The sequence below is a fragment of the Muscardinus avellanarius genome (genome assembly GCF_963383645.1).
Source record: "Muscardinus avellanarius genome assembly, chromosome: 8".
In the NCBI taxonomy this organism is placed as follows: Eukaryota; Metazoa; Chordata; class Mammalia; order Rodentia; family Gliridae; genus Muscardinus; species Muscardinus avellanarius.
Genome location: NC_137794.1, coordinates 103631392 through 103656701, shown reverse-complemented (window position 1 = coordinate 103656701; position 25310 = coordinate 103631392). Strand labels below are relative to the sequence as shown.

At 40.3% G+C, this 25310-nt stretch overlaps 1 protein-coding gene across 1 annotated transcript in view; it reads right to left on the bottom strand.

Annotated features, from left to right (window-relative positions):
* The window catches only part of ESR1 (estrogen receptor 1), a gene marked incomplete at its 3' end in the record, with an annotated part of 276093 nt that overhangs the window by 194078 nt on the left and 56705 nt on the right, over positions 1 to 25310 (bottom strand). The window contains exon 3 of the mRNA XM_080700149.1: positions 4950 to 5066. Within this exon, the coding sequence (XP_080556275.1) occupies positions 4950 to 5066 (117 nt within the window). The remainder of the gene's footprint in view (positions 1 to 4949; positions 5067 to 25310) is intronic.

Here is a 25310-nt window from a genome sequence, read left to right as displayed (position 1 = left end):
CTTGTAATCCCAGTACTTGGGAGGTTGAGACAAGAGGATCGCAGGTTCGAGGCCAGCCTCAGTTACTTAGTGAGTCCCTCAACAATTTAGTGAGACCCTGTTTCAAATAAAGAATAAAAATAGGGCTGGGGTTGTAGCTCAGAGGTAGAATGTCCCTGGGTTCCATCCCCAGTACCACACACACACACACGCACGCACGCACGCACATGCACACACACATTACAGAACATATCCATGTATAAAAATATCACATGATATTCTATAATATGCATTATTTTTATGTTTTTATATAATATCAACTTAAAATTTTAAATTTCAAAAGCAAATAGGTATAAAATAGAGATAGCATGAAAATAGAATTATAAATTTTCTATTTATTATTTTAAAGACTAGTTGACAAGTACTACTTTGTCTCAAATATCTCTTCAATGAGCTACAATAATATATAACCGAGATGGTCAGCGCAAGAGTCCTGCACATCAAATAATGTCTATTTGCCAGTTTCCTGGTTGACAAAATAAGAGCCTTCCCACTAACGTAACTCCGAGTTTATTCTGGGTAGAGAATGTTAACGAATTTGTGTCTCTCTCTGGCATCGTTAAGTGATAACGAATATCTCTCATCTTGCATCTCCATCTAGCAAATGACACCAAAAAGGGTTTTCTTTAAAAGACATATGTCTCAGCCTGTTTTTATTCTCTACAAAGGAATTAAATATTTATACCTAGGTAACATGATGAAATTGCCCTGCTCTTTCTTCCAACTGGAAGAAAAGTCTAGCGGCACTCAGATAGGATGTGCTTAACCAAGATAGAAATTATTTTTGACAGAAAAGATCGCAATCGTTAATGCTTGTGGTACTTTAACTTTGTAAAGTATTTTCACATGTTATGATTTGCAATCTTCATGACAAACTGGTGGAGGAGAAATGAGCTCATCGTACACCCGAGAACAATGAAGCTCTTAAAAGTTACTTTAATGAGGTTTTCAACAAGTCTGGGGAGGTGTCAACATTTGCACCAGGATTTCACTGTTGAATTCTTGCATTCCCATGGCACATTCATGGGTAAAATATAGTCCTTGGAAGTCAAAAATCTGAGTGCTTTCCTGGTTTGAATAAACCCCAGGAGTAGTTGGTTAATTCTCTGCTCTTCAGTAGTAGTCATAGTAGTAGTAGTAGTAGTAGTAGTAGTAGTAGTAGTAGTTGTTGTTGTTGTTGTTATTATTATTATTGCCATCGTCTGACACAGTCGAGTCTCAGCTTATCCTCTGGGTTTCTATTGGACACTTCACACACACCCTTGTGCTATGTTCTGTTTGTACTGTGAGCACACTGCTGGTAAGTCACTTCATCCACAATAGACTGAATATAAGAAGCACTGAACAGATACTTTTTAAGTGAACCAAGTCAATATATTTGTACAAAACAATATTTCTTCTTGAACACCTACTCTGCAACTTGTTCAGTGCTACATCAGTCACCAGGAGAGACAGAACTCCAGACTGCCCTCATGGAGTTTATGAACTAGAGGACAGACATGAAACCTCTACTAATAACAGTGACGGGACCTCAGAGAAGAGCTGTGTGCTGTGAAGCCAGAACACAGGGCTGCAGCATAGTGACGGGAACGGCAAGGGCCTTCCCGACACAAAGACTTTTATTTAATGGGCAATCTAAGGTTCAAGGGGAGAGAGGCAGATGAAGAAGGGGAACTCAAAGAGCTAGGAAAATACATCCACTGAGGTACATCTGAAATCCTGTATTCTTTTTTAATTGAAGTACCACAGCTCAGAATAAAATCTAATAATGAGATTGGCAGGGATCAGGGAGGCCTGAGAGCAGAGTAACATTGTTTCTTCCTGCAGATAATTCATGCACTCTTGGATCTTTAGGATATATTTCAGCAACTTTATTCAGCCTTGCTAGAAGAATGGGAGGTAGGGATGTAGTTCTCTGAAACCAAACTCTTTATTTCATAGGTAGTGATTCAGTGGCCTCATAAGCAAGTGGATTTCTTCAGGAAACCAGTTGGAAAATGTTCTAAAGATTTCATCAGGTCACAGCTGTTTTTTTTTTACAACTGCAACTTTTATAGTCATGATTGTACTTCCTGTTATAAATTAAGTCTTTATTCAGTGGGATTGCTGAAAGGTTGTCATATAAAGTGACATCAGGTTATGTGTGGTATCCCACATTATAGAAACTACATTAAATCATAGGGCTTTGGAAAGGCACTTTATACATGTGATTCAAAGGGGATGTTCCTGCAGCCCATGGTTTTATGATAAAACTTGACTCAAAACTTATGTACATGTATAAACTGCCAGAAAGATGTATATTTTTATAATATGTAGGCAGATACTAAAAAAAAAAAAAAAAAACCCCACAGAGTAATCCCAATGGGCTATTGTTATATACTGGACGTGTGTTTACAAAATTCCTCTATTTTTGAAACCCTAACCCCCCAGGACCTCGGAATGTGACTGTATTTGGAGGCAAGGTCTTTAAAATGGCAATAAAGATTAAGTAAGGGTAGGGCTCTAATGAAATAAGACTGATGTCCTTGTAAATATGGAGAGACACAGGAGTGTGTGGGCAGAGAAGGCCATGTGAGGACAGGAACCGAGTGGCCGTGCACAAGCCTAGAGAGAGACCTCAGAGGACCAATCCTACAGCTCAGCAATCAGCCTCCAGCCTCCAGAGCTGGGAGGTAAACGATCTCTTATTTAACTTCCCCAAGCCAGTAATGGACTGAAGTATTTCCCCCCAAATTCATCTGTTCAAGCTGTAGCCCCTGATATGACTGTACTGAGAACAAGGCCTTTATGGGGATAAATATAGTTAAATAAAGTCATAAGGGCAAACCCCACATCCACTAGGACTTGTGTCCTTATAAGAAAAGGGAAAGATATCAGGAGTGATTAAGCAGAGAAGGGGCCATGGGAGATCACCCTGAGCCTGCCAAAAAGGCTTACATCAGAAACCAAAGTTTCTAGCACCTTCAACTTAGACTTTTAGTCTCCAATAATGTGAGAATAGTTTTTTTTTAAGCCACCCAGTATAGTATTTTGTTATGGCAGCCAGAGAAAACTAATAAGATATATATTTTATAGTCATAAATAAATATATGTAAACAGTGTCTGCATGTATGTACAGACAGGCCAGGCACAACCAAATTATCTAAATTCTTATTTGGAAACAGTGAGGCAATTTTATCATGCATTTTCAAGTTAGAATTTTGTTAAATTAAACATGAGGATGAATAATTTTTATTTATGTAGCAAGAATGTATGAGTATTAATTTTTAAAATAAAATAAAAGAAGGAATTGTTTTTATGAAGTGAAGTCAATATATGGATACCAGCAATTTTTAAAAAATGTTTTGTCCAAATTGACAAGTAGATTATTTCAGTTTGCAGAGAGTACGAAGGTCCTGGGCTTACCTTCCCTATAACTGCCAGACAAGAAGACTAAACCTGGACTCCACTGTCTCTGTCTCAGATTAAACTCTTCTCATGGAGTCATTATCTTCCTGTCACTTACCAAGTTACCTTAAGAAGCTTTTTGTGAGTTTAATTAAGCCTGACTAATTTTCCAACAGTGCAAAGAAAGATGAATTCCTTAAATATTTAATCCATTTATGACTCACGGTGTCATTTTCTGAATGTGGCTGTTCAATTCTTGGAAGTAATTACCCTTTGAATTAATGCTGCCTTTTCCGACAGTTAAGATATATGGTCACATCTCACACAATGCGTAAAGTCAACATTTCATCTGCTCACCAAGAGGATTCATTCCAAAACGCTGTGGTTCAAAACCTCAGCCCGACCAGAAAACAAAGGCATCATTCATCATAAGCCTGGTAACAGTCAGGTGTGCCTTCATTCTGGTTGGATCCTGGGTTTTCCTTCTCCTTCCCCTCCGCCCAGGTATGAATGAGTTAAAAGCTAGCTGCCCATCTTTGCAAAATCACCACCCTTTTTCATTGCAACATTATGTTCCTCAACTCATCCCAAGCCTCTCCTGTTTCTGAAAACTATTCCCTGGACAGTGGACAGACATATGGACCTCTGAATGCATAGGGGACTTTGTTTACACAGTGCTAATTTGTCCCCAACCCTCCAACACACATACACTCTCTCTCTCTCCCTCTCTCTCTCTCTCTCTCTCTCTCTCTCTCTCTCTCTCTCTCTCTGCTGAAGGATATATAATACTGGGAGCAATGTTTCTCAAGATGAGATTCCCAAGAATACACGAGGATCCATCAGGCAATCACACGTACTGAACACCTAACACCCGCAAAGCTGGACCCCACAATCCCATGTGACAAAACTGGGAGCCTGAACAGGAGCCAGGAACCCACACACATGTGCACTCCAGCAGCCACGGAGATAAGCAGATGGCCACAGACCCTGAGCACGCTGGGATTCGTTAGTGCTTAGTAATCACTGAACTGTTCCCAGCACTGAGATTGTAAAATGTGTTGCCGGACATAACTTCCAAAGGAGAATGATCCCTTTGCACTGAACCCCAAATTCCCTACGCTCTGCAAAGGCATTGGAAAGTTATACTTGAGCTATTTAGCTCTCCCATGTACAGGTCCCAGTTGAAGGGGAGCTTATCTCCAGATCCCATGTTTCTAGCTCTAGCAATGGCAGGGTTAACTGAATCACTCACCTAGCAACCTTCCCTCCCTTCCTCCACTGCCCCTGTATGCTTTTGACTGAAAATAAGATATCTACGTTGAAAATGTAAAACACAAACTAGCATGTTAGAATTCCCAGTTCCATCCACTTCTGAGTAAAATGTATGATAAAAATGGTTTGGTTGCAGAGAAAAATAAGAATAGGGAAAAGAAATTTGGGGGGGACACACTAAAGTCTCGGCGGTGGTGCAGCGGGATGGCGGGAGCAGAGGGCAGCCGGCGACACCACGACGGCGTACCTACCACCTTTCATCATCCCCACTTCGTAGCACTTGCGGAGCCGGCAGGCCTGGCAGCTCTTCCTCCTGTTCTTATCAATCGTGCACTGGTTGGTGGCTGGACACATGTAGTCGTTATGCCCTAGTAAAATCAAGAGGACAGAATTCGGGTTAGTTCAGGAACCTCAGCCGGTCACAGTCTACAGGGATGTCTGCTTGTCGCTTAACTGGCCTCCCTGAGTCGCTGCCTTAGTCGGGCTCCTCCTGTCTGCTAAGTGCGAGTGGCGATTGCCGCTGTACTTCTGGTCTACCTCACAGAGCACTTCAGGAGTCCTGCGAGCAAAACACCTCCCCTGACCCGGAGGCTGTGCACGCCCTCCCAAGGCCAAGGGCTCTCGGTAAATGAGATGTTACGGTTTGGGTTTTGGTTTCTGTGTCCAGGCCACTTGATAAAACTGTCACAGTAGAGCTGCTAGAAATCAACCTTTCAGATAGAGTTGCAAAGTGATTCTTCTTAAAATTTAAAGTATAAGTATGAATTAAAATATAAAGTGTAAGCTGGGTGTGCTGGTGCACACTTGTAATCCCAGCATTCAGGAGGGAGAACGGAGGATCACAGTACACAGATAGCCTTAGGTACTTATTGAAGCCATCTGCAACTTAGTGAGACCCTATTTCAAAATAAAAAATAGGGCAGGGGGTGAAGCTTGGAGGTTGAATGCCCCTGGGTGATCTGTAAATATATATATATATATACATACACACACATACACACACATACACATACATACATACATACATATATGTATAAAATATAAAGTTAAATGTATAATTTAGATTAAAATATAAATCAAGCTGGGTGTTGTGGCGCATGCTTGTAATCCCTGCACTTGGGGGGGGGGCGGAGACAAGAGGATCATGCAGGTTCGAAGCCAGCCGCACTGGCTTAAGAGACCCTGTTTCCAAATAAAAAATATATTAAAAAATAGGTGTCTGGGAGTGTATCCCGGAGGTAGAAGGGTTTCCAGGAACCCCAGTACCAGCAAAAAATAAATAATAAAATAAAATAAAAATAAACAGATCTTTAATTAGCTATTTAAATGAAGCATGGGATCCTTAAATTCAGGGCAGGGGATGACTGGGTAGCAGCAGGTAGGGCTCGGTCCCTGAGTTAGTAAGGCAGTTAATCAAGGATGCTGAGCAAGGTACTGGGCACCTCTAAGTCTCAACTTTCCTCATTTCCCTCTAACCTCGAGAAAATAGTGTATCACCATGTAAAATTTTTCTAAGACTCGGATGTGAGACTGTTCATCAAGGGCTTACCACCATGCCAGGATGGTAAGTACTCGAAAGGCGGTATCAGTTATTAACATTAATGTTGGGTGATCTTGATCCTCTTTCCGTCCTCTTGTTTATGGGATCTCTTATCCAAATGCTTCTTTCCCACCAGCCATTATCACATGCCAGGATGCCCCACCTCACTCTAACTCCTTTCCTAATATCTTACCCCCACCCCAGATGAAATGTCTACACTGCAGGACTCCTTTGCTTACCCCTTATGCATGGATCATTCCAAGCCAATCTGCTTTCCACCATAGTTACCCACAAACAGCATCCCAAGGTCACCAAAGGCGCCAGCTGCCAAAGTCAACAGATTAATTTCAGTCCCTATCTCAGTTAACTTGTCAGAAGCAGCTGGCAACGGCGACTCCTCCCTGCCTGTTGAAGGTTGCTTTCCTCTTAACTGCCATACCACCAAGCCCTCCTCCTTTCCTCCTCCCTCGCAGCCTGTGGCTTCCTGGTACCGTTTGCAGATCCCGGCTCCTCCAGCCATTAAACCAGAATGGCTAAGGTTCAGTGGTAGGTCCTCTTCTCCTCTTACTGTTCCATATTCTCCCACAGAAAACCTGGTCCACCCCTCTGGCTTCTATCAGCACCAAAAGCAAGTGATAACTCCAGCCCAGCCCTCCTCTCTGAGCACGGGTGAGTATCTCTAATTGCCCACAGGAAGTTTCTACTCAAAGATTTGGAAGTCAGCCCCACTGCTTTACCCATCAAAAGAAGTCTGGTGTGTAGTTTGCAAAATATTAAACTTCACGAATTATTAAGTATTGGCATATTTTGATACAGGTCTAAATTGTTCAGTGTCTTAGGGAAGTGACCCGAAGACACTGTGTACTACTTGAAAACATGTTTCTCATTTTCAAAAAATAAAAAGTGAATATACATTTCACCCTCTAATCAAAGTCTCTGCTTGGGTCTTTATCTTCCCACTAGGCAAAGGCAAGATGAAACATGTAGTAAAATTTTAACCTAGAGCTCTTTGTTCTTGATTCAACTTATTCCAATTATAATAGGAGAGAGTGAGGACTTGACAAGAAAGGCTGGCCTCATACAACTTGATTCTCCATCTTCAGATATACATTACCAAAGTCACTGTATAAACAGGCTTCGGATTAAATTAACATCTGCATTCTTCTGTTACATAACAGAAACCAGCAAGCCATTCAGCCAAGTTATAAATTTAGATGTTTGGCAAGAGACCACACACGCCTGTAATCCCAATCCTTGGGAGGCTGAGACAGGAAGATCACAGATTCCAGGCCAGCCTGATAACTTTGTGAAATCCTGTCTCAAAATAAAAAAATAAAATAGGGCTGGGGGTATAGCTCAGTGGTAGACACCATTGGGTTCAACCCAGTACCCACCAAAATACATATCCTGGCAGAATTATTATTATGAATACAAACAAATTAAGCAAGTAATTGAACCAGAAAAAAATCTGTTTGGGTAGATGTTAACTCTAAACAAAAGGTACATTTTTCTAAAGAAACCTTTTGTGCTTGTTCTCCTATGGGATTTATGCAGAATATCTTGAAACATTTTAGCACAAAAAAAAGTGAGCATAGGATAAGTCTCAGAAGAAAAGTTAATAAGCACTCAAATTCAATATCACTTTGACTCATTTTTTTTTCCCTAAGAGCCAGGTGTTTTGCAAGCGAGAAGGAAAAACTGAACTGGGTCAGGGGCCAATTGGCGGAATCTCCTATTTAGATTGGCTATCCACTGCTGATGCATATCTTTATAGAACCAAGTGAAATTCCTGAACTAACATGTTTGGTACATAAAATGCACTGGATGTGTACAACTGAATTCATCCCTTAACAAGAATGAAAATTGATTCAAACAAGAATCATGTCTGTAATACAGACCTCGCAGGGCAAAACTGGGTTTTCAACTGCCCGGAATACACTAAAATGTGAACTGATAAACTGATAAGAAGGAAAATTTAATAACAATGTATTTGAAATCTACAAGTAAAACAAATTCTTCTTAACCAACCACCACTCTTTGCAAGTCTTCAACTTATATCAGAAGAACAACAACAAAGTTATTTTTTGTTTTCTCCTAAATAAATTTATTTTTTCCTGTTCAACCTGTGTATTAAAACAATTGATTTAAGTAGTCTTAAAAGGAAACTCTGAGCTGGGTCCAGTGGCACATGTTTGTAATACCAGGATTTGGGAGGCTGAGACACAGGATTGCAGGTTTGAAGTCAGCTTCGGCAACTTGGCAAGACTCTGAGAAACTTAGCAGGAACCTATTTCAAAATAAAGAATAAGATGGGGCTGGGAATGTGGCTTAAAGGTTCATTCCCCAGTACTACAAAAAAAGGAACTCTTTAAAAAATCTTATCATTTGACCTTGTGAAAATAGTGCCTGAACAAATCCTACTGGTATAGAGTTAAGTTTATACCAATTGTATTAGTGGAACACAGGGGGGGGGGGGGGGTTTGTTTGTCTGTTTGCAGTACTGAAGATTGAATCCAGGGGCATTCTACCTCCAAGATACACCCCCAGCCTGATTTTTTTATTTTTTATTTTGAAACAGGGGCTCACTAAGTTGTTGAGGGCCTCACTAAGTAACTGAGGCTGGCCATGAACCTGTGATCCTCCTGTCTCAGCCTCCCAAGTACTAGGATTACAAGCATGTGCCACCACGCCCCGCTAACACACAGTGGGTTATTTTTTCTTTTGGTTTTTTGGGTTTTTTGCGGGTCTGGGGGTGGAACCCAGGGGCATTCGATCTCCGAGCTACACCCCCTGCCCTTATTTTTTATTCTTTATTTTGAAACTGGGTCTCACTGAGTTGCAGAGGTGCCTCACTAAGTAGCTGAGGCTGTCCGGGAACTGCGATCCTCCTGTCTCAGCCTCCTGAATGCTGGGATTACAAGTGTGCACCACCACGCCCGGCTTACACACAATGTTTTTAAAAACAAACGTTTCTATGTACCTGTGACCACATTGGTCCAGGCATGAGGAGCTTCAGCTCAAAAAGGCCAAAACTAAGATGTGATGTTCAAGTGAAGATTTTGATAAATGATCATCAGTATTTTCTCACCTAATAAAAAAATTAAAATGGGGGCTCAGGGTGTAGCCCTGTGATGGATCACTAGGCAAACTGCACAGAGCCCTGTTTTAATCCTCAGTTCCATGCAAGTAAAAATAAATGACTAAAAATTAGAAGGTTTGAAGTAATCTATAGCTTGAGTAATAGGAAGTGGAGGGACAGGAGACAAGTAAAACAACCAGAAATACTGAAGAGTGGGGTGAGGAGACACTTGTAAGCATCATGACCAGCTCCGGGGGCAGCAGAGTACTCACACAACCCAAAGCCTCGGTGCCTCCAGGTTGTTGACTCTTTCTTTTAATTCTTTCTCTTTTATTTTCTTTTTTTCCTCTTTGTATAGTAGCTTTTTTTCTTTGTTATCACCACTTAGAAAGTCTACATTTGTTAGTTATGAAAATGGAATATAAACATGGGCCAAACCAGGCAGCAGCAGCATGAGAGGAGTCTCCTACTGTACCACCTCCTTCTGCCACCTTTCCCCTCGGTACTTCTCTGGCAGCCACCTCAATCACACCTCCTGAGCTTCAGACCTAAATGTCCACCTGTGCTCGGCCCATCCAGACTTGACTCACTCTTCACATGGGAGTGTCCCAGCAGAAATGACCATCCTCTGGCCTCAGTAACTTGACCCTGTTCACTACCCCAGCACAAGGCCAGAGACATGGGTGTTATTCTAGATCTCCCCTCTTCCTTCCCAGGCACCCCTACCACACACACAAACATAAAGAGAATGATTGAATCAATTATCTTCTAACTTTATCAAAGAAAAGGCAATTTTCTCCAGGGCCACTGTCACTATCATAGCTGGCATCATCTCCCACCCCAGCACCACGACAGCCCATCCTGTGAGCCTGGCATCCGGCTCTCCCCACCAACCAGTCTCCACGGCAAAGACATAAGATGTTCCCAAATCACACACCATCATCCTACAAGCCTTATCTAACATTTGGAGGTGCCTTAAAGGTATGAGGGTAAAATCTAAACCCTCGGCAGCTTACAAATCTCTTTCTCACACCTTCCCAGGCCTCCCTCCCTCCACTCTCTTGGTCACATCCAAGTTCTAGGCTGTCTCCCATCCAAACACACCTGGCTCCTTCTCACCCGTGGTATTTCCCCCGGGCTTTGCTTTCTCCTGGGTGCAGTTTCCCTGCTCTGGGTGCAAGGGATTCCTTCTAATCTTTCAAGTGTGCATTTGAGGTATCATTTTCTCCAAGAAATCTTCTCTGTCCCTCCAACCATGCCTATGGTGTCTGGGAAGCAACAAGAGAGACAGGAAGAGGCCAGGGTCTCAATGTCCCCTTTAAGGGCATACTCCAAATAATCTAACTTCCTTCCACTAGGCTCCACCCCTTAAAGGTTCCCCCACATTTCAATAGTGCCATGAACTGGGGACCGTACCTTAAGCACATGGGCCCACCTCTCATAGCACTTATCACATTTGGTTGCTTCAGTTTGGGAATTTTGTTGGTACAATATAGTCATCCATCACAGTGAAATTCAAAGTGATACATTCATATATGTGCACAGCATCTCTTGGTGTGTTTCTCTCCATATCTCATCCCTAACCCCTCCTCTCTTTCTATATATACTCATAAGGTCATCAGTGATACCTTCATATATGGATACAATATTATTTGGTCTGTTTTCTTCTCAGGCCTCCCTTTCCCCTCCCCTCCACCCCCCCCTCCCCTCCACTATTCTGCTGGACCTCACTGGGTTTTTAACTGCTTGTTTCAATCCCCCAGTGGCTTTAGGCTTGGCAAAGGATGGACCACATCTGTCTCATCTGTCATCGCTGCTCCTGTGCCCAGCATGTTCTCAGGTACCCAGTGGAGATCAACAGGTGCATCTGTGAGATACTAAAGCTCTGTCTTTCCCCCTCCCCCAACATGTCTGTGCAGCACAAGCTTCCCAGAGGCACAGGTAGGGGTTCTAGAAAGAAGGTAGTGACTGAGGATGATGAGCCCCAACAAAGAAATAGCTGCTATATCTCAGGACCCTGAAACTCAGGCCCAAGAGGTCAAGACTAAGGCAGCAGAGGGGACAGACGTCAGAACATGGGCTCAACTCTTCACGAGTGAGAGGTCAGTGAGTGCCACACAGCATCACACACTACCAGAATTACCATCTCCAAGATTTCAGTTTCAATGCCCTACTAATTCTCTAATTATTTAGAGAATTTTATGCATTTTATGATTGCTCTCTAAGCATTTTGTGATTGCTCAAAAAAACCAACATATTTTAAAGAATTTCAAAGAGTAGTCTTTGCAGAAGTGTGTTCCTGACTTAGAACCTTATTTATGCTATAATGTAGATTAAGTGCCTTTCAAAAGTCCATATGTTTAAGGTATGGCTCCCAGTTTATGGCACTATTGGGAGGTGGTGGTGCCTTTAAAAGGCGGAGCCTATTAGCAAGGAGTTGGGTTATAGGGAGTATGTCCTTAAGAGGAATATTGGGACTGCAGCCTCTTCTTGCCTCTCTTTGCTTCCCAGTCACCATGAGATAAATAACCCAACTCTCATCATGATGTTCTGCCAAACTACAGGTCCAAAAGCAAAAGACCAACCACCCATGGACAGAAACCTTTGAACCTATGAACCAAATGAACCTTTCTTCTTTTTTAAGTTGATTGTGTCAGGTAGTTTATTATAGTAATAGTACACTAATACTTCTCTTAAAGTTTGGTTCTATATGCATTTTAATATGGTTCACTTTACTAATAATGATTTCTTTTCACAGGGTATTAATTGTTTTCAGTATACACTTTAGAAGTTAACAAATCCTACAAGATTAGCAGCTCCATCTCCCCCCTCACTGGCATCACCAGAGAACGTTTAGCTGTGAACAAAACATATCTATGCTATTATTTCCCAAAGAAAATGAAAGTTATCATAAACGAATTGCTACCAATGTCAGAGTGTTAATAGGGGAATAGGCACATTTTGACTGATGGGTTTATTACAGATAAAATATATAGGCCTCATTTTATAAGAGAAGCTAATATTCAGGTGCTCTCTCTTCATGGTTTAATAGTAGAATGTGGAAATAGTAAAAACGTTTGCTTTGATTATAGCTCCTAGATCTGAAGGTCAATTTGCCTTTATATTGCAGGTCCGTGACATAAGTGTGTAGTGAAGTAATCCCCCCCCTTTCAACCTTGTGGAGTCCAAGCTGTACTTGAGTGGTGCCTTCCAAATGTCCCTCTCTCCAACACCACAGCCCCCAGCACACCTCAAGAAACACAGGAAATTTTCATTCACAACCAGAAGACTTCAGAATGTATGACGTCAACTTGTATTTTATGATTTCCTTTTATAAGTCATCTTGCTTAAGATATATACAGTACTCTGAAAAAAATCGCGTTAAAACTAAGAAGGCTTTCATGAAGCTAGACAAAAAACCAAGTGTGAAGACTGGGAAAACATTTTGCAGCATTAAGAAATAAACACTTCACAGTTTTGATCAACACATGTGAGCATTTAGCCAAGTGTTCATCTTTTAAGGCATGTAAATTAAGATGAATTCTTTGGGTAAATTAACTCTGATGTTTAAGCACCCACACATCAAATAAAAGCCATCTGTAGGTAATCTTGTCTAAAACCCTCATTGGAGAATTCCAACAGAAAAATATTTTATTTTCAAAGTCCTATTTTCTTATATCTGATTGATCCACGAATTTAGCTAACATCTAAAAGCTTGGCCACCTTTTCATTCTCTTTACCAAAGGCCTCATTGAATATTTGCATAAGATTACATAGAGTTTATTAGAATTTGGAGGTATTTAGAAGTTGTGCGCTAATAGTTTAAATTGCCAAATAAGATCAAAATTGAACTTCTTTATTTTAAGTATTAATATGTATTTGTAGATTCTTAAGTACAACTTTAAATTTAATGTGGAATCTCAGGATCCTATTAAATATTTGGGCAAAAGGAAATATGAGACATTTTAGTTTATCAGTCTATGATACTAATGTTTTACAACTTAGACAGAATGAGGTTACATTCCAAAAAACTTACCATAAATTTATAATATTGCTTATAATTTTGGATCTGGAAGGTCCTCCAAAAAGGCATGTGTGTTGAAAGGTTGGTTCCCAGTGCAGCAAGGTTCAGAGGTGGGTCATGGAGGGAGGAGGTGGGTCAGTGGGTTCATGGTCTTGAGGACTTTACTGACTCTGGCCCTATCCTAGCCACCATGAGCTGAGCAGAATTTCTCCTCCACACTCTGCTGCCATGATGCGTCTGCCTTGGAGCTGACCAACCATGGACTGAACCTCTGAAACCATGAGCCAAGTAAACCTTTCCTTCCCTGAGTTGTTCTTGTCAGGTATGTTTGCCACAGTGATGAAAAAGCTAGCACATTATCATAATTCAAAAATCTAACTAATACACCCGACGTACCAAACATCCTGGCTTAGCAGCACAGCGTGCTCTAGTGTCAGCTGCTACTCTTGTGATCCTACACCTCCTGGGAGCTGGAACTCGCTATCACTGCCCAGCACCATCAAAAGTATTAGGATGTATTTTGCTAGCCTGGGACAGCGTCAAAGCCACAAATCAAAGCACTTCTACTTGCCAGGCATGGTGGCGCACGCTTCTAATCCCTGCACTTGGGAGGCAGAGACAGGAGGATCGCGCAGGTTCGAAGCCAGCCGTGTGCGCTGGCTTAGGAGATCCTGTTTCCAAATAAAAATGTAAAAAAGTAGGTCTGGAAGTGTAGCCCAGAGGTAGAAGGGCTTCCAGGAACCCCAGTGCCACCAAAATAAAAACAAAACAAAAACAAAGTACTTCTACTCAGTAGGTATCATTTTTGAACCACTGTAAAACTGAAAAATTATACTTTGAACCATCATAAGTCAGGGACTATCTATATTATTATTTAGGTGCTAACGTACAGAAGACATTTTAACAAATGGTTCCGAGCCTTAAAATTTGAGGGTAGAATGAGAACCTGATGTAAATTTTTAAAGCTCTTTTATACAAAGCAACAACTAGCCAGACCTGAGCTGCTTGAGCATCACCCTGGGTAGGGATGTTCTTCCCCGTGTACTCATGCATACTTATGTTCACTGACTATGGAACCCCTGTCAATTCTCTCCAAGAAAACTGATGCTTTTAGGTACCAAATATTACGTGTCAGGTCCTATGCACTGCATGGACTGTGTTTTGGAATCCCCTAGCAACTGTATGAGGAAGGATTATATTAACCCTCATTTCATAGATGCAAAAGTATGAGAAAAGTTTTAAAGCCTGCTCAAAGCCACAAAGCAAAGGAAGTGGTGGGTGAGTTTTGAACCAAGATCTCCTTCATCCTAAAGGCTGTACTTTTATCTATTTTATCAGCCTTCACACATGGAAGCTCAACTTCCCCAAAGGACAAGATCTTCACTCAAGAATGGTATCTAAAATTCTCTGCAACTCTGAGGAAGCTGATACCTAAGAAAGTAAAAACTGAGGAGTTAACTAACACATCAGAGCCAGTATTGTTGTCTTCTAGTTAACATATCTTCAAGCTAAGTACGAAAACCAAACTAGCATTTAGTTTTGGGGACAAAAAAAAAATGTTGGCTTACATCAATAGGTTTAAAATGTAGAGTCCAACTTTCCTGGACATGATTCTATAAAGAAACAGAAGTCTTTCCTTCCATTAGACTCTGAAAAAAATATGGGCTTCCTGAATGGTCTGCATTTCCCCGACCCTGCCTCAGAAACTGTGTATTATATCGTTGATGCCACACCCACTGTTCACTGTCAGCTAAAGCAAGAAGTGTTATGGGAGCAGCCTGGTAGAAATGAGTGAGTATCAAGCTCAAGTTTGCTTGGATATGGTTGGGCTCTAGTAAAGAGAAAGGGAAGACTAGTAAGGAATATGTTATAGAAGTGAAAATTCAAAAATGTGGGGAGGGGTACTAGGGATTGAACCCAGGGGTAATCTACTTCTGAGATAGACCCCACAGCCTATCTATCCATCTATCTATCCATCCATCTGTCTATTTATTTGAATAGGGTCTCAGTAAGTTACTGCACACTGATCTGCACATTGAACCTGTGATTTTCCTGTCTCAGCTTCCCAAGTACTGGAATTATAGGCATGCACCACTGTATCCAGCTTTAAAATATTTTTAAATAAAAATTGGAATGTATGACTGTCATAAAAATGAAGAATTTAAAATATTCATATTTATGCCCAAACATAACAAAATATTTACTAATCATCTTTGAGTTGTAAAGTAGATGAGGTAAAGTAGTTTTAAATAACTGCTTGTGCCAGTATGTCTTGAAAGTTGTTCTGACTGCTAAACAGAAGAGAAAAAAAGATCTGATATGGGAGTAGAGGTAGAAAAAAGAGGTATGGACCAATCTTCAACATTTTGTAATAGAGATTTTAGTAATACACCAGCTGACTGCCTAGTAGGCTCCATTAACTGGAATACTGAAGCTGGGAAGTCAAGCCAAAAGGAGGTTTGGGGAAAATTAACCAGAAATTCTACTTTCCGGTCAATATTCAAAGAAATTAAGGGGTTGGAAGTGTAATTCAGTGCTACAATGTGTGCTTAGCATGTGCAGGCCCTCCGTTCAATCCCAGCATCCCCCAAAAAAATTAAAATTAAAATCAGACTGCAAGCAGGGATTTAAACAGATATGCGTACATCCACATTCACGGCAACATTACTAACAACAGCCAAAGAGTAGAAATGTCCCAAATGGCCATCAACAGATAAATGAACAAACAAGACGTGGTAGGAGATCAAATAAAATGCTATTCAGCCTTAGAAAAGAATGAAATTCTGATACACGCTTCAGCATGGGTGAGCCTTGAAAACAGAATTTTAAGCTAGACAGAAAAGGACAAGTGTCCTATGATTCCACTTTACGAAGTACCTAGAATGGTTGAATTCTCAGAGACAGGCATGGACGAGTGTTACCAGGGGTTTGGGGGAATATGAGTAAGGAGTTATTGTTCAATGGGTACAAGAATTTAGATTTTGGAAAATGAAAAGGTTCAGATCAACAGAAAATAATGTAAAGTCACTCAACCGTACTTTAAAAACGGTCAAAGTAGTCAACTTGGCTATGTTTAGTACTTATCACATTTACTATCGTATCACATTTTTAAAAAGTAATTTATGGCCAGATACTACCTAAAATCTATAAGGAACCGGTTGTGACCAGCCAAAGGAAGGGGCCTTCCAAGGCTGGAACATGTGCAGAAAACTTAAGCCCATGGGTTTCACTCAGGTACCGATGGATGGGAGACCTTCCGAGGTGGTAAAAACCAGCTCAGGTGCATTGAACCTTGGCACAAAATAACAGTAACTGCCCCAAATATGCGGGGAGGGAAGTTTCCAGACCAAATACAAAAAACTACCATGTGGAAGAACCCACACTGCTTCTGCTCAGGGAACAGCCCACCCCACAGTTCTTGGGGCTGCACAATACTTTCCTCCTAACCTGCCTCCCCTCTCAGGACCCATTCATTTCACTAAATAAATCCTGTGTGCGTAGCTGGCCTTCCTCTCGAGTAAAATCTTTCTTTGGGGAAGACAAGAAGTGATCATCTGCTGGCTGGAACACCAGGACTGGCTCACGGTGTGGCCATGTGCTTCCACAGACCAGGTGCCCTGCCAGGTGTGTTCAGCTCTGCCCCATGCATTCATTCCAAGACATGAGTGAGGGCACTCCTCCCAGTTATAGACGTCAGAAATTGAGACTCCAGGACGTAGACTAACTTGTCTGCGGTCACTTGGCTAGTAGGTGGTACACCCATGTTTAAAATCCACATCTGTCTCATTCACAAGTTGTTATTTCAGGAATGCTACCATGATTGGTGACAGGGAAAGAACTCAGTAAATCACGACTCCAAGCACCTAAATATTCAGTTGTTCTTTATAATAAAAATATAATACCATAGTGAAATCACTCTATCACAAGGAGAGCATTTCAGAAGCTCAATACAACTATTTCCAAAACCTGTGATTCCTATCTCTCCCGTGGGTGAATCTCAAAATATAAGTGATGAATCTCATGAAATATATTCATCAGTAGATTCAAGACATATACTACAAAAAAAAATCTTTCTGGAAAACCTTTCAGTATTCTCCTTATTTCAGCCTAAAAGAAGGAGAGCGAGCGAGAAGCAAAATATTGAGGATATAAACAAGAAATTTACATCCTGTGAAAGAGAACTGCAGTATTATGTTTGGAAATAAATTTTGACTCAGATAGTAAAGCAAATATTCTCCGACTTACAGCCAGCGCAATGAGCCAAACAAAATGAAATAAAATTTGGCTGTCTTGGTGAACACATTCCTAAAAATCCAGTGAGGACATTCAATGCGCTATGATTTGAATTATTTCACAACCACATCTGTATGTAACGGCAGGCAAATGCAAACAGCATGCCTTAATAACGCACCCAAATTATATTGTTACACCAATCAATTCTAGTTCATCTTATCAATGACAACAACCTCCTCCAAATTGGTCTCTTACTGCTTTTTTTGTAGGTGAAAGAAAACAATATTATTGGCATCTGGGTATATTTTCAAAAGATTTTTAAGGGATTCTAGGAAAGAGAATTGTCCTGGAAAGTTTCATTTTTCAGTGAAAATGAAGAAAGAAGGAAATTCTCTTTGCCCTCACAAGACCTAAGTCTGTTGAAAGTTTGGCCAAGGAAAGGACATGATCCCTTTTTTGTGCAGTCTCTTGGTTCCATCTGCAAAACCACAGTTGTTTTAAGCACCTGGCACAGGATCAAACCAACAGCTGCAATAAAGAAGAATATAATGAAATCAGGGGCCACCATCTCATTGTGATACCCCAGAGACAATGAGTAGCTCTCAGTAATGCCGCTCGGGGCTCCACAAATACGCAAGCCTTATTCTACATCCCAGAATAAGACCTTCTGAAATTGCCCCTTCTGGGACCATAGATAAGTATCAAACAAAGAGGAGAGTGGGACAATTGGCGCTATTAGTCCAATGGCAGGCAGCATGGAGCTGACCTCTATACCCCTCTACTTTGCTCTGTTCAGTTGTCTCCAGAAAGTTCTTCAAGATTTCTTTCCACTCGGGCGCCTTTCGAATCTAAACCTTAGCGTTCAAAGTAGTGGAGACAATTTCAAACTGTTCTCATCCTAAGCTGAAGAAGCGAGGAAGAGAGAAACAGCCTAGCAATCCAAGCATGAGGGTAAAAGCCAGAAACCCTGAGCAGGGCATCCTTACCGGCCTGCATTCCTAAACTCATGGATAAGTATGATCTCCCACCTTCCATTTCTGGACCATTTGGATACTTTGGGAGAGAATGGAAAATGCTATATAGATGAAGATTTGATCTGGTGTGGCATTGAATAGGCATGCCCCTCAAGCTGCCAAATTTCAATGTTCCCTTGTAGACTTTTGACTTTCTAAGTGCTAAATAAGGATTTTTAGCCACCTCCATGATTCCTCACAAGTCTACTGATAGGTGAATTCTACCAAACATCCTGATCAATGTAAGGACAGAAAAGTCAGGAGCTCCTGAGTTAATGGACATAGGGAGGTCAGGCACCCATATTTCTAAAATTTAAGTTCACTTCATAAAATGAGGAAACAAGCCCCCAAAAAACCTGTCAGACTGAAAAATAATTACTAACCTATATTCTCATCTTAGCTAACAATTTCTCCTAATAGGAACATATGAATGTTAGTTTTCATTCATTTTTTTTGGACATTGAACTGTTACAGAATGATTGTTTGATAAAACACAATCAAACAGAGGCATGAGGAGAAATGTTTTACATTTATTTGTACTTATTTGCATAGTAAACTTAAGCCCAAGGAGGATAAATAATCTTATGCCTCTGATAGCCCTGTGGTTGGGGATCTGTTCCTTTGATATAAGCTGCAGAACCCTGCAGGTTAGCCAAGAACAGAGTGAATCTTGATTGTTCACTCAACAAAGCTATTAAAGTCCTCAATTCCCGGGCATCCAGACCCTCAAGACCATGTGGCCAACTGCCCTGCTAGAAGAATTAGCTTGGACAAGCCTCATCACAGACTTGGAAGGGAATATTCTTCTCATTTCTCAAGGGGGTTTATCTGCTTGGTAAACATTCTGTCATCTTTCTCATTCTAGCTGGTGAGAGCCAAAGAGCCAGAAAAAAATATCTAGAATCCCCTTTTCCTCCCCTTTCCAGAACTAGACTTGGGAAAGAAAATGGCCCAGCCATACGGCCTGAAAATGCTGTTTAATGCTTGCAGGCCACACCCAGGACCTCACCTGTGAAAGGGAAGATGAGGATCTGCTAATCATTTGGACCCACTGTAGTTCTGTTTCTCTTTTCTCACTCTACTGAGGTCCACAATTCATCTTCGAGCTTCGTGATAGTCCTGATGCATGACCTTTTAACTGCAACCACAGAGTTAGTGGTTGCTGTACCAAATTGCAGGAATATAGGCATATTGGGGAATGTTACATTGTTAGGAGTTCTGGACTTAGTTGGAATCCCAGGCTCCAGGTGATGCTGGACACACCGGGTAATGCCTCTGGCCCTTCTGTTGCCTCTATGAGTAGCTGCCATGTGGTCCAGAGAGATAATTTTTATAAGTGCTATCTCAACCACAAGACTTTGCACAAGTAAAAGGTGTTACTTCATACAACAGACTATCACAGAGCCATCAAAAAGGAATGTGTGAGACCTATATGCACTGACCTAGAAAGAGCTCCAATTCACATTATTAGGTGAGAAAAACCAGGTGCAAAATCATGTGTAGAATATCATGCTGTTTATGTTACCCAAATAAATGATCATGGATATGTAACTTTCAGAAGAAACTGTCAATTGGTGTTTATCTATTGAGGAAGGATTTGGTATGAAACAAAAGGATGACTGTCATTTTTCATCACGATCATTGTACTGTTCAACATTTAACCTTGTATGAATTTACTTGCTGTTTTCTTTGTAATAACCTAAACAGAAAAAATATGCTGGGAAAACTTCAAATCAGTTCCAGCCTGGTGTTAACAATCTTCATTTCTTTCCTGGTTCTGCTACTGTGCTGTCCAGTGGTTATTTCTCTCTACTCTACAATCCATGAACAAAGCAATAAACTTAACCACCAGAACCTCGTTAAGCAAGAGAAAACCACCACATTTCTTTTATACAATATTGGGGAAAAGCCCAGTGTGAGCTAGACCTTTCAATCTTAATATACTCCAGCAAAGAATGAGAAGCAACCAAATGCAAGCAGAGGTTCCAGGCGGCTCTGGCTCCACGAGTCTTAAAGCTATCACAGTACATCTGTGACTCTCCACCTCTGCCAGCTTAGTCCAATGCACCTTCTTTTGACTGACCCAAATCTTTATTCCTGAGGGGCCTTGGTCTCCTCTCCATAGAGAGAATGGAGTCACCCCTATCCTTTATCCTACACCTGGTAAGATACCAGGAAGCACATGGGGTGCTCCAGGATCTTCCCATCATGTGCTAATAGCCCCATTTTCCCTCAGCGACCAAGACTGACCCCAGACAACTTTGTGATCCCCTTCTCTTGCCTGCTAAACTAGCAGGACAAGGAGCCCCTGATGGCCAGCTGGCAGCCCTCAACTCTCACATCCCTTTCAGAAGCGCTTTTTCCTTCTTGGGAAGTGAGAGAACACAGTGGTAGGAGATGGGCTCTGAGTTAGACTGTTGGCTTCACTATTGGTTTTGTTTCTTCTCTACTTCAGTTTCTGCTGAGAGTAAATAGAGTGATAACTTCCTAAAGTATTGTGGAGGATTAAATGAGGTGATGTACGTAAGAGGTGTAACATCAAGCCCAGAGCACGGCAAATACTTATTAAACATGGGCCATCATCATTGTTAGATACTAGACCAGCATAGCTCAAATTTATAGGGACAGTATCTAAAAGGCAATAAACTCAAACCAATCTATGGTAATCTGTAACTTTCCCAATAAATAATTGGTTTTGCCCTTAAGTAATAGTCTTCACATTGTAGAACTTTCAAGGCTGCATTTGTTAAGTATAAATCATACAAAACCCTCAGTCCTATCCCCAAAATCCACTGCAGTCAACACAGGGCTGGCAGAGCCTTATGAAATTCCTCTAATGCTTGAAGAAGCGAGTAAAAATATTAGAAAAACTTCCATTTATTTGAGAATCTTAACAAAATATGTCCAAACACCTTTTAAAACAACCAAGAATTACATTCTAAATGTCCAGGACTGTGTGGAAATCATAATATGCCTCTTCAAAATGATCTAACACAGACTAATAATTCACTTCTGGGCTTCAACGTGTATGTGGTTGCCTCTTCTGAACAAGAAATGAAAAGACATCTATAGTCTGAGGGAAACCAAAACCCATTAAGCCAGTCTGAAACAGAGAATATACTCCTTCCTGCTCATGCAATCAGAAATGTCCTCATTGCTTACAAATGAGAACAAGGAAGACTGTATATTATTTAACAGAATATTTTTTAAGAAGCGTTAAATTTGGCATAATTACTTCTTTGCAATCTACTTTCTACTGATTAATAATTTGGTGCCATTCCAGATTCTCATTTTGAAGTAGCAATTATAAAGGTCATTATGAAGTTTGGTTTTCTTTTTTAATTTAATGCTTGGCTTGTGTGGAAATGGAGACCACTCTGGGAATGCTCTCCTAGAAAGGGAAGAATATATCCTTGACGTTGCTATCAAAAACATACCAAGAAGAATAGACTAGCGTCACCTTACCGTAAGATGAAGTATATTCCAATAATTTATACACCCAGACAAGTTTTAATTTAAAAATCATTACCTCTAATCCTATACTATGCAAGTTAAACACTACCTTCATTCTTTAAGTCCATTTCAAGTAAGAAAATGCTAATTAAAAAACTTTACAAAAAGAACTGATGTAATAATAAAAGAAAACTAACTCAAGGAATTTTCTAAGCCTCTGCCATATGTAAAATGCTATATATTTAATACTGTAAAAGGCCCAAAGATATGCCGTCTTTGATTGCTAATGCTTGGCATGAAGGTAAAAAAGCACGGGTGAGAGGGAGAGATCCAAATTTCCAAAGATTATCTCTTCTTTTGGTTTTGCAGCAAAAATGGTGACTATTTTTCATGTACTGACTATGAAAAATAACTTTGCGTTCATATGTAGTGATTTGGCACAATAAACAGACCAATAGAATGAAAGAGACAATATAGAAACAAATCCTCACATTTATAGCCAGGTGATATTTTTTTTTTGTGTGTGTGGGTCTGGGGATGGAACCAGAGGCATTCAAACTCCAAGCTACACCCCCTGCCCAATTTTTTATTCTTTATTTTGAAACAGGATCTCGCTGAGTTGCAGAGGGCCTCACTAAGTAGCTGAGGCTGTCTGCAAACCACGATCCGCTAGTCTCAGCCTCCTGAATGCTGGGATTACAAGCGTGCGCCACCACGCCCAACTTTATAGCTGGTTGATTTTGACAAAAGAGCCCAAAACATACACTGGAGAAAAAGCAGTTTTTTCAACAACTGGTGCTGGGAAAATTGTATGTACATGCATATAAGAATAAAATTAGACACCCAATCTCTCACCCTGAACAAGAGTCAACTCAAGATGGACCAAATACCTAGAAATTAGACCAGAAACTCTGCAATTTTTAGAAGCACAGGACTAACTTTTTAACATATAGGCATGGAAAGAGTGTCCATTGCTGAGACCTCCGAAGCTCAGGAAATAAAACTGCCACATAATAAAGGAGATGGCATCCAATTTAAAAGCTTCTACACAGAAAAGGAAATCATTAAGAGTCTGAAGAGAAAGCCTACAGAATGGGAGAAAATCTTTGTCATCTAATCCTCTGATAGAGGACTAATATCTAAAATATATTAAAAAGCCAGGTATGGTGGCACACACTTGTAATCCCAGCATATGCAAGGCTGAGAAGGGAGGATCATGGTTCATGGGCAGCCTCAACTACTTAGTGAGGCCCTTTGCAACTCAGTGAGATCCTGTTTCAAAATAAAGAATAAAAAAAAAAATGAGGCTGGGGATGTCATTTGGAGGTAGAAGGTCCCTAGGTTCCATCCCCAGTACTGCAAAATAAATAAATAATACATAAAGAACTTAAACAATTTAACACTTTAAAAACCAATTAAAGAATGGGCAATAGAACTCAATAGATTTCTCAAAAGAAGAAATACAAGTGACCAATAAATATATGAAAAAAATGTACATCATCACATCACTAGCAATCAGGGAAATACAAATCAAAACCACACTAAGACTCCATCTAACTCCAGTTAGAGGGCACCCTTGTCTTGTTCCTGATTTTAAAGGGAATTCTCATAGTTTTTCCCCATTCAGTATGAGTTGACTGAGGGTTTATTTTATGTTACCTTTATGATGTTGAGGCCAGTTCCTTCTATTCCGACTTTCTGCCGTGTTTTTATGATGAATGGGTGTTGGATTTTGCCAAATGCTTTTACAGTGTCTATTGAAATGAACATGTGATTTTTGTCCATAGTTCTGTTTAAGGGGATGAACTACACTGATTGTTTTACTTATGTTGAGCCAGCCTTGCATCCCTGGGATGAACACAACTTAGCTGTGGTGTATAGTTGTATTGATGTGGTGTTGAATGCACTTTACTAGTATTTTGTTTAGAAGGTTTGCATTTAAGTTCATCAACAATATTAGTCTGTAGTTTTCTTGAGCAGTTTTATTTGATTTGGGTATTAACATGATGTTGGCTTCATAGAACGTGTTTGGGAGAGACCTGTCTCTTGATTTCATGGGACATGTTGAGAAGTATTTGGATTACATCTTCTAGAAAGGTTTTATAAAATTGGCTGGGAAACCATTTGATTCTGGGTGTTTCTTTGATGATAGGCTCTGTTTTGCTGTTTCGATCTCTTTAATTGCTATTGGTCAGTTTAAATTTTCTATATCTTCCTGATTCAATTTAGGAAGGTTGTATGTGTCTAAAACTTTGTCAATTTCTTTTAAGCTTTTCATTTTGTTGGACTATAGTTGTTCAAAGTATTTTCTGGTAATCCTCTGGATTTCCCAGCTGGTGGTGGTCATATCACCTTTTTCATCTCTTATTTTAGTAATCTGGATTGTTTTTCTCCTTTTTGTTAGGATGGCTAATCATTTATCTATCTTGCTTATTTATTTATTTTTTTTTAGAGAAGCCAGCTTTTGCGCTTGTTGATTTTTGTTGTTGTTGTTGTGGCTGTTCTCTATTGATTTCTGCTCTGATCTTAATGATTTTCCATCTTCTATGATTTGGTGATTAGATTGTTCCTGTTTTTCAAGCACTCTGAGGTATGTAATTAGATTGTTTATTTGGTGATTTTCTTTCCTTCTTATGTAAGCACTCAGTGCTATGAATTTTCCTCTTAATACCACCTTCAAAATATCCCAGAGATTTTAATATTCTATGTCTCTATTTTCATTTATTTCTAGAAATGTTATTTCTCCCTTATTTCTTTCATGACCTATTCCTCACTCAGCAGTGTCATATTCAATCTCCATGCACTTATGACACTCCTCTGAGTCCTTTTACTCTTGATTTCTAATATTCTGTTATAGTCTGAAAATGTGCAGGGAATTATGTCACAATGTTTTAATTTGCTAGTGTTTGCATTGTGGCCCAGGATATGGTCTATTTTAGAAAAAAAGTTTCTATTATGAAGAATACAAACAACAATAAATGCTGAAAAGAATGTGAAGAAAAAATGAACACTTAGACACTGTTGGAGGGATTGTAAATTAGCACAACCACTATGGAGATCAGTAGAGTCTCCTCAAAAGACTAAGAATATAACTACCATAGGACCCAGCCATACCACTCCTAGTTGTCTTTCCAAAAGAATTAAAGCCAGAATACTATAGCAATACGTGCATGTCCATATTTATAGCAGCACAATTTATAGTAGCCAAATCATGGAACCAACCTAGGCGTCCGTGAACAGATGGATGAATAGAGAAAATGTGGGATATAT